Raw genomic sequence first — 10,098 nt, 5'->3', positions numbered from 1 at the left:
AAAAAAAAAAAAAAAAAAAAAAAGACAAGGAAAGGGCAGGAAAGGAGCGGCGCCGCCGCGGCTGTGGGCAAGTGCGTTACTGACCGCCGAACTAGGCTAGGGCGGCCGCTGCGGGCAGCTCCAGCCCCGGCTCCGCTCGGCCTCGGCAGCCGTCGCCCGCCGCAGGGAGCGGCGCCTCCGCCGCTCTGCGGGCCCGCTCGTGAGTATGGTGGAACGGCTGCGGTGGGCAGCGCTCCCCGCGGAGGGCGCCGGGGCGGCCGTGAGGGGCCTGGCGGGGCACTCCGGCAGCGCCGGGGCGGGCGCGAAGAGTGACAGGTGTCAGGCTTCCCCTTCCCGGGGGCACCCCTTAGCTCTGGCTGCGGGCCGGGCCGCACTGTGGGACGGGAGTTGCTCCGGGGTGCTGCCGGCGGCGGTCCCCGGCCGGGGCAGGGCTGGGCTCTGCCTGACAGCTCGTCCCGTACCGCCTCCCCTCCGCCCTGCCCTGCAGTGCCGAGTCTCCGCGCTCCCCCGGCACCGGGGAACATGTAAGCGCGGCCGGCGGCGTGAGGCGCTCCTGAGCGGCCGCGTGCGGCCGGGGGTCTCCGCTGACCCGCGGGGTTTTGTCTGTTCCCTCACGGCAGGGTTCGCCTCTCCATCCCCGCACTGAGAGTCCCGGCGCGGCGGGAGCGCCGGACGGGCGGCCGCAGCCATGCCGGGCGGTAAGGAGACGCGGCTGCTGCACCTCGGCGAGATGGAGAAGCTGGACAAGACCCTCTTCAGGCTGGAGCAGGGTAGGTCGGGGTGCCGGGACCAGGTGAGAAGGAAATAGCCAGGACCTCGTCATCGTCTTTGCATGGTGGTGGAAAGAGAGCTCATACTGAAGTGGAGGAGTTTTGGGGATATATGGGAGGTGTTGTTGGTTTGGGTTTGGTTGTGGGTTGTTTTGTTTTGATTTGTTTCTACTGCAGAGCTCTATGGGCTCCGCACACAGTTTAATCTGACTCGTTAAACTCCAGAAATGAAGAGCAGATTGGCCAAGAGCCGTCAGTCTTCATGGGGCTGAAGCGCGAAGCATTTTTTAGACAGGCCTTCTCCTTTTATAGCCTGTACTTCAGTGACCCGAAAAAGTCCTCATAAGTCAAGGTCTCCAGTGTTTATCTTCTTATGCAGCACCCCATTTTAATATTGCAATTTTGAAATCTATCGGTAATACTTGCATTTTGCAAAGTCTGCAGGTTTGAGGTAGTGCTTCAGAATATAAGCTCTTTAGCAACTCCTAAATCTTGTTATCAGATTTGTTATATTATCAGAGCTATGTATCATGCTGCATACTTATAAGAACTTGATGTTATTTCTTCCTGAGAGTGTTTTTAAGTCTATTTGTAAAAAAAAGTCCAAAACCCATCCACTAATTGGTCTACTTTTATGCTGGTCAGCAAATTTAGACTACAAAGGAGCAAGGTTTTGGTTCTTGAGAATAAAAATTCTCTTCAACTATATTGATTCCAAAATCTTCTGACCAGCCTAATGTAAGGAAATGTCAATAATGAAGAAGTGCAGAGTTGATCCTAACTTCCATTTTTAACTTATCCATCAAGTTGTGTAAAATTTCTTGAAAGGAGGGAAGCAGAAGTCCATGGCTGTCAGACATTCAAAGTGCCCCTGCTGGTAGCAGTCTCTGAGAGGGCATAGCTAATTTTGAACACAGCATTTCTGCTGTCAGTATAACTCTTAGAGGAAATAAGATATCAGTGGCATATATCCCTGTGCTCTAATTTTAGTAATCCCTGTATCAAAATGTCAGGCCAGTACTGAAGAGAGTGTACTTAACCTTCCAAAAGTGGTTTTATACATATATGTATTACATTCAAATGAGCTTCATTTTACCTGACAGAATTCAGATCTGAAAACAGCTGCTTTGCCTGGTGTGTTTTGGTGCAGTGGTGATTTTGTTAATAAGAGAAACACAAAGCTGGATAACACTTATGTTTAAATGTATTCAGACATTGAACTCTGGTATTAGAGTCCCCATGATTCTATTTAATAAGCAAGTAGTTTTTTTCAGCTTAAGGTATTGTAGCTTGGTGTCCAGAATTTTTTACAGTCTCTGATTCATTATCTGTGTACTAATATTTTTGCTCTTTTTTGCAAGTACTCAGGTTTCTTTTAGTCCCAGTTTTGTAGACTGCTAGGGCTAGTAGGTGATTTACTGCACTTAACTACGTGACTGGCATGTACTGTGTAAGAACTTACATCTGTTACATTCACTTGAATAAACCCTGCACTTAGCCACTTGAGATAGTGAGCATCATACCTGCAAGTGAAAACCTTTTTGAAATCTCCTGACTAAACAGAATTTTTTATGTCTAACTCAGTAGAGTACATATGCTTTTATGTTCTAATTTTTTAACTTAAATTTTTCTCAGTATCACAAGTATCTTAAGCTTAAACTTATGCCTCTTTCTATGTGTGTGTGAGACCTGAAGCACACATTCAAGATTCCTTTTAGTTTGTTGAGCTCTCTGAAAGTTTAACAATTTGTATATTGTAGATCACACGCAAGTATACATAATTCTTCAGTTAAAACATAAGAAATTCACCTGTTTAGTGAATCTTCAGTGAATAATGAAGGTATTTGAAATATTTTCTCGTTGTAAATGTGTTCCTAAAATTTTTAGATGTTTTCATGGGTTGGCCTACTATATAGACTTGGTAAACCTAAATACTTAAAGACTGTGTAATCCAAAATCTACATAAAATAGTGTATAGTCTGATGATCATGGTGTTTTGCTGTATTTTATTTTTAAAACTTTATGTAGCAAAAACAAACAATTTGGAAAGAAGATGAATGGTGCCATGTAAGCAAAGGAAAAAGGATATATGTAAAGTATGCCAAGAACAATGTTAGGAAGGAAGGGAGAGATGATGCAGTTTTGAGTGCTGCAATATAAGGTTTGAACCTATTAAAGACTGTCCAAAGAAGAGCAGTGAAGATGCTGAAGGGCCTTGAGGGAAAACTGAGGTGTGGCCAAGGTCATTTGGCCTGTCTACCTCATTGCAGTCTGCAACTTCCTTGTGAGGGGCAGGCACTGATCTCTGCTCTGTGTTGACAGTGACAGAACCCAAGGGAATGGCCTGGAGCTGTGCCAGAGGAGGTTTTGGTTGGATATTAGGAAAAGGTTCTTCGCCCCAAGGTGGTTGGGCACTGGTACAGGCTCCCTAGGGAAGTGGTGACAGCACCAAACCTGACAGAGTTCAAGGAGCATTTGGACAATGCTCTCAGGCACATGGTGTGATTCCTGGGGAATTCTGTGCAGTGCCAGGAGTTGGACTTGAGTGGTCCTTGTGAGGGCCTTCCAGCTCAGGATGTTTTATGATTCTATGCTGTAGAAATTTATAATTGTGCTGAAATTCTGAGCAGATATGATGGTGTTATTAATATAGTAGCAACTTAGGAATTGTAATAAGAGACTAGAAATATCTAGTTCTCCTGATCAAGTGATTTTACCTTTTGTCTTTTTCTTTTTTCCTTGAGGTTTTGAGCTACAATTCCGATTGGGCCCAACTCTTCAGGGCAAGCCTGTTACTGTGTATACAAATTATCCAGCTTCTGGAGAAGCATTTGATCGCCACAAGTTCAGGACACTGTCATGGCACAATCCCACAGGAAAAGAAGATGACTCTGACAAATACTGCAAGTTGGATCTCCAAATTTCTGGGTCATACCAGTACTATTTTAGTCTTGGGTAAGTGAAATTTGTGTATTTGCAGCCAAATGCAGTTTGCTCCCTTGGTCTACATGAAAAACTCCCTTTTTTTCCATACATTTTTCAAATTGCAACCAAGGGACCAATTAGAATCCACCAATGAAAGACAGTAATATATAGTACTTTCTGACAGTTATAGACAGCTATATAGTACTTTCTGATGCAGAGATATTCTGGAGAATACACAGAACCAAGCTGATCAACTTTCTATGAATGTTGGAGAAGCAGTCTATTTTTACAAGTTGTCAAATTCGTCAGCATTCTAATGATTATTTTGTACTCTCTTCATTAACTTTGAGGGTTGTTTTCTATCTAGCACAGAGGCTCTGGCATTCTTTACTTGGATCCTTTGCTTTGTCTTTTGTTTTAGTGGGACAACTGCAGAAGAGAATGCTGCTGTCTGTAATAATTGTAGTCTGGTATTTTGTGTTTCTGGATGATGGGTGGTTAAATTCTTCCAGGCTTGAGACAATTAGCTCAGGTACCTTCCTGAGGATGGGGCTCAAAATGTAGATCTATGTGTAATAGATGGGCAGTCCTGCTTTCTGTGTTTCCATATGCCAAAAGGAGGAACCGGTACTGCATCTGAGAAAATAGCAAGATATCTCACTTTTCCAGAGTTTTAAGCAGAGAGACTTTAAAAGATGCATAAGAGATGAACATTTCAGTGTTTACTATTTACTTCATGTGTCATGCAGTCCTGTTGCCCTCTCCCTCCAGCCACTGTACTGGGCTGCTGTGTTTCTGAAAACCTATGCTATTTGAATTCTCTCTCTGAAACAGACTGGTATAATCGGTGTTAATTATACCAATGAAAATTATTTTTTCCTAGAAATGAAAAAAGTGGTGGTGGTTACATAGTTGTGGATCCCATTTTGCATGTTGGAGCTGATAATCATGTGCTGCCTTTGGATTGTGTTACGCTCCAGACATACCTCGCTAAGTGTCTGGGACCGTTTCATGAATGGGAAGATAGGCTTAAAGTGGCAAGAGAAACAGGTAATGCTAATAGACATATTCAAGGATAGAAGCTTTTGTTTTATGATCAAAACCCAAAGTTACACAGAAGAGCTTCAGTGTAAACAATTAATAGATTCTTTGTTGGTTATATATTTTCTACTATAGTCAATTTCATTAACAGATTAAGTCAGTGAATTGATTAAAATATTGGCAGAGATGCAAAAATTCAGGGATTTCCTAATATGGGAAACCACTTATTTTATTGTTTTCATTTCAGATAGACTTGGAAGTTTGTAGAACTGACAGGGTGATTTTTAAAGCTTGTGTTACATAGAATTTGAAGGGGAAGATTCAGATTAAGAAGGGGAAGATTCAGACTGGTTATTCCAAACAGTAGCTCTAAGTACATAAGTGCAGCTTATTATGCTTCTTTCAATTAACTTTGACTGGGTTTTTTTCTCATTAAATAAATCCGGTTTTATTTCATAGGTTACAACATGATTCATTTTACGCCACTACAGACACTTGGACTATCTAGATCATGTTATTCATTGGCTGACCAGTTGGAAGTAAACCCTGAATTTTCAAACCATAATAAAAAGTGCACTTGGAGTGATATAGGAGCGCTTGTGGAGAAACTGAAAAATGAATGGAATATGCTTTGCATCACAGATGTAGTCTACAATCATACTGGTATGATTTTTGTGTGTTAATAACCAGATTGGTCCTATAATTATATTTCATTATTTCCCTTAACTTCTCCCTCTTGAACCCATTTTTAGTAGCTGTTTTAAACAATGTAGTTGTCTTTGTCTTTGAGTCTCTCAAATACAGGACAACTCCTTGCAATTATAACTGATATGTCTCTGTAACAGGTATTCAGTAGTATTGCTACTGAAAGAGTGAGGAGAGCCCTTCTTAAAAAGCATTAATAAGTTGTGTGTTTGTAGTATAGTATGTACTACAGTATAATGCTATACTGTATAGTATGACTATCTCCATTATCTGTGGTGTGTAGATCCCATATATTTGAACAGAGTCTGTATTAGGAATTGTTTGAGCATAAACTGAGTACTTTCTTGTTAAAGAGGGTATTATGCTTGTAGCTGCTTAAAAGTAACTGCTCTAATTTGGGTCTAACATGCAGACTAGAAAAAGAGTTGGGACAAGAAGGTAGGATTAAGTAATGGGGAAAATGTTACAGCTCAGTCTGTGGGAGAAGAAAGAAGAGAGCTTTGTGCTTGGAGCAGCCTTTTTTATAAGCATCGGTATATTAATACATCAAAGGTGTTATGTTTCTTAATTGCGGGAGGGACAGTGGATTTTTTTCTGTGTGATCTGATGAAATTTAAAGTGTAGTACTTAATTTTTTGATTATTTGAATAATGAGTTTTCTTTGAAATGCAGTTGCTACTGCATACGGTTATCTTAAAGATCCTAAAGACAATTACCATTCTCATAGCAGAGACTAAAACAAGGAGTTATTTAGATTGATGTCATTTGAGGCTCAACAATGCCTAAAAATAATTAATTTGTGAATTTCAAGGTTTATTTGCTTTAGTTCTTTGGTGTTGACTTTTGCCAAACATTTCTGTCCAATCAGCCTTGAACACAGTGCGTTCCCTGCCTGTTTGTTGAGAAGTTACTAGTTATGGTTGTTGGCTCTGTGTCTGAGGCAATCAGGCTTTTAAACATCCTTCCAGTTCTAGATAAAAAATTTCTTACACTTTTCAACTAGGGATAAAAAATGTCTTACACTTTTAAACTAGATGTCCCGTTACTCTTAGAGATGCTTGAGATCCTCTCATTTTTGAACAGTGTATATTTGAATGGTACTAAGGAGAATGTTTTTAGATGGACAGAAAGATCTTAACTGTAATAGTTACACACCAGAATATATTTGAGAAGGAAAATATCGTGTTACTTCGCTACATTTGTGGAAGGACTTTTTCAGGTTACATTCAGAGTTAATGTAATCTTCATTGGAATGGATGACTCAACATTAGTACTATGGTGAAAAGATGGTCAGAAGTGTCTTCTAAGAGGATAGAAATATTCAGATTATTGTGGTTTTTAGATCATTAAACAAGGTATCCTTAATGACATTGTTGCCTGTCATGACACCTCAGCTTACAGTGGTTCTGTCTGTTGGTAGTTTCTGCTTTCCAGTGGAGACCATTGTATAAAAATGGCATTGCTTACCCTCTGCCCCTGTGGGAGCCAAGCAGCATCACCTGCAGGATCAGGCATTAAGCTGAGGTGTTTGATGTTCACCCTGGAGTGAAGCCCACACTGTGGGCACAGCAGGGAACAGTGGGAATCAGCTCTGGATGTCTCTGTGAGGCTTTAATGAAGGGCAGCATCTGTGGCTCAACTTGAAAAGTTAGGCACTGATGTAACATGTCCCTGAGCCTTTGGCATCTTTGCAGGAGTATCACGGATAAACTTGCAAACCCTCTCTGGTAACTGGGAATATTCAAATAAGAAAGATGTTTACATTTACTTTTCACCAGGAGACAGAAAAAAGACAGTTGGAGTTTTTTTCTCTTCTGAGTTTTCCATGGCTGTAAAAAATCATATAAAGGAGTAAAAATAAAACCAAGTAAATTATGTATTACTTTTCTTTCACAAGAGGCTACTTTTGTACAATTGTAGTATAGCACTTGAGTAAATCTTACCTTCAAGTAAGGTTTGTGTTTAATTTATGTAAAAATGAGTTAGTCAGTTAAGAAAATAATTTCAGATTTTTATAAGAAGAATGTAATGAATTTTAGAAAGTGTTCTGTAATTCCTCATCTTGGTGTTTCCGTATTCCTATGCTTATTTTATTCTATACACACACTCTTTACTATGTTATTTTTTCCTTAGTTGTAGCAAATGTAATCACCAGCAATGTTTTGGATCATTTTTCTTCTGCAGAGTTAGATTTCTCTTGGTGTTATGTTGTGAATCTCTGGAACTTACCTTCTGATCAGAAAACATCCTTCTGTTCTGTACCAGAGTTAATGGAAGGCCTGTTGACTTTTTTTTTAATGCTAACCCTTTAGGTTTAAATTATATGTTGTCTTTTTAGAATTATTTGTATTTACTTATGAAATTCCTTTATAGGCAAAACCTAAGCTGGTTTTGCTTTTTGGAGAAGAAAGTTTTTCTCAGAAGTAGTAAAGGATAAAGAAAAAAAGAGCAGGAGGGAATAATCTGTTTGGCCTGGAACAGCCTTTAACAGCCTAACTTGATACTGCTTTACATAACTTTAAAACATGGTGGATTTAATAGTAGGTTGTATTTAAACCACAAGGATTTTAATTTCCACAAATGGTTTGACTTTATAATGATGAAATGCTGCCATATCTTGAGATACAATGTAAAAGGGTGCTCAGAAGAGCTGTTCACACTATAGACTGAGCTAGTAGTTCTCTTTTTCGCATTGACATTTTTATCTTCTTTGAACAAAGCAAATTTGGGATTTTAAGAGTTATTTGTTCTGCTGTAATTCTGGATATATCAGTGACTCTTCATGTTTTCAATATAATAATTTGTTCTATATTTTCCCATGTGTGAAGTATTACTTCTGTTTCTCTCAGCTTTTCTGAAAACCTGGTTTTTGTTCTTAGGCATTCTGTGAGGTTTTCTTTTTATTTTCAGTTTTATAATGTAGTATTTCAGTTTGAAATATTCATTCAGAAGAATATATGAAATTTATTTTCATTTAAACAGTGTAGCAAAAGAGTTGCAAAAATAGAAAGAAATTAACTCTGGGATTTTTCTTCATTATTACACTTCCAAAATAAAAATTCTGTGCTATGTATGTATTTTCCTGTACTTCTGCATGTGTGCTGTCTATATTGGAATACAACACCTGTGTTCTAGTGAAGGCTCCTTATCTTCTCTAAGTTAATTTTTAATGTTCAGCATATCTTCTGGTGCTTGTTGATGGTGCAGGGGAAGCTTGGCAAATAGACACAGAGTGTAGTGTTTGGCCCGAATGAGTGTTCCATTTGCATGCACAGTGCACTCATCTTGCTGCGTGAGACTCGGTGATGTTGCTTCCTACAACTCAGCTTCTTTCTATGGACACAAGTATCACAGCTAATCCTTTCTTAAATGCCCATTTAACTATATTTTGTATTAATTATTTTTTGGCTGTGTGCACTGTTCCTCTCTGGCTCTGTGTAGCATCTTGACAGGATGAAGAATATTAAAGAATAAACAACTTTATATTGAAGTTTAGGATGTATGTTTGGCTTTCAACACCTCAAGAATATCAGGATATTACATTCAGGATTTGATGTATTTCTTGCACCATAATTTGATTTTTTTTGGTGTTTTAAAATTGGTGATACTATTGCTTACTATTGATATCTTTGTGTAACTTTTTCTGCAGTCTCTGCAGTTGTATTTTTGACCAAAAAATCAGTAATAATGGTCAATCAGTAATAATATTTCTGCACTACATATGATTTTCTATTGACATAGGAAACTTCAGTTGAAATGTGAATGAACTATATGTGTTATAGTACCTCAGCTTCTTGATGTTAAGATGTTTACAAAATACAAAAAAGGGTTAAGCTTATATATTTATGTTTTTGTTTGGTTTCCCCCCCCTCCCTTTCTTCACTAAGCTACTAACAGTGAATGGCTCAGGATACATCCGGAATGTGGCTATAACCTTGTAAATTCTCCTCACCTGAAGCCAGCTTGGGTCCTGGACAGAGCTCTGTGGCACTTGACCGGTATGGTGGCTGATGGAAAGTGTATTGCCAAAGGGGTCCCTCCCTTGATTGAAAATGATCAGCACTTGAATGTAAGTGAATGAGAACTAAGTATGAGCTTATGAACTGCATAAATAGCTGAATAAACCTTTAATATTACTGGGGTTGTGTAAATGCACAAAAAATGGTGTATGCTTTGCAGATAGATTTAGTGAAATAAGCCCTTATTCCCCCATTTTTTTTAGCTAAATATAATTAACAAACAACCTTAGTAACTAATGCAGTTTTTATTTTTACAGTGTTTACGTAAAATAATTTATGAAGATATATATCCAAAACTGAAACTATGGGAATTTTTCCAAGTGGATGTTAACAAAGCTGTTCAGCAATTTAAAACCCTTCTAACTCAAGGTAAAGGAAGATTATGCTGCTGAAGCATGTGAATTATATATTTATAGTTCAAGAGACATTGGTAAACTTAACAGTTAGACAGAAAACAAGATAATGCAATTTTTTGCTATGTGAGACATCCGCTGTGCTGATTTAATATACAAGAATGCTTTGAGGGCTAGGAATATCTTTAAAGACCCCTTCAATACCTTCATCCACCTGCATCTTGGTTATGCTAGAATTATAAAAGTCGTATGTCCATTAAATGTAATTCCTGTTTTTACTCTGAG

General features: G+C 39.0%; 1 protein-coding gene across 2 annotated transcripts in view; it reads left to right on the top strand.

Annotated features, from left to right (window-relative positions):
• Positions 1-2: 2 nt before the first annotated feature.
• AGL (amylo-alpha-1, 6-glucosidase, 4-alpha-glucanotransferase) overlaps positions 3-10,098 on the top strand; it is a 34,344-nt gene continuing 24,248 nt past the window's right edge. For both annotated transcript variants that reach the window (XM_053984599.1, XM_053984600.1), the window contains exons 1-7: positions 3-199; positions 621-770; positions 3,515-3,725; positions 4,579-4,745; positions 5,196-5,399; positions 9,329-9,510; positions 9,718-9,829. In XM_053984599.1, coding sequence (XP_053840574.1) covers positions 689-770; positions 3,515-3,725; positions 4,579-4,745; positions 5,196-5,399; positions 9,329-9,510; positions 9,718-9,829 — 958 coding nt within the window. In that variant the 5' untranslated portion in view covers positions 3-199; positions 621-688. The remainder of the gene's footprint in view (positions 200-620; positions 771-3,514; positions 3,726-4,578; positions 4,746-5,195; positions 5,400-9,328; positions 9,511-9,717; positions 9,830-10,098) is intronic.

This window comes from Vidua macroura, chromosome 9, assembly GCF_024509145.1.
Source record: "Vidua macroura isolate BioBank_ID:100142 chromosome 9, ASM2450914v1, whole genome shotgun sequence".
Taxonomy (NCBI): Eukaryota; Metazoa; Chordata; class Aves; order Passeriformes; family Viduidae; genus Vidua; species Vidua macroura.
The sequence above is the reverse complement of the archived record's forward strand: the minus strand, read 5'-3'. Positions and strand labels throughout refer to the sequence as shown.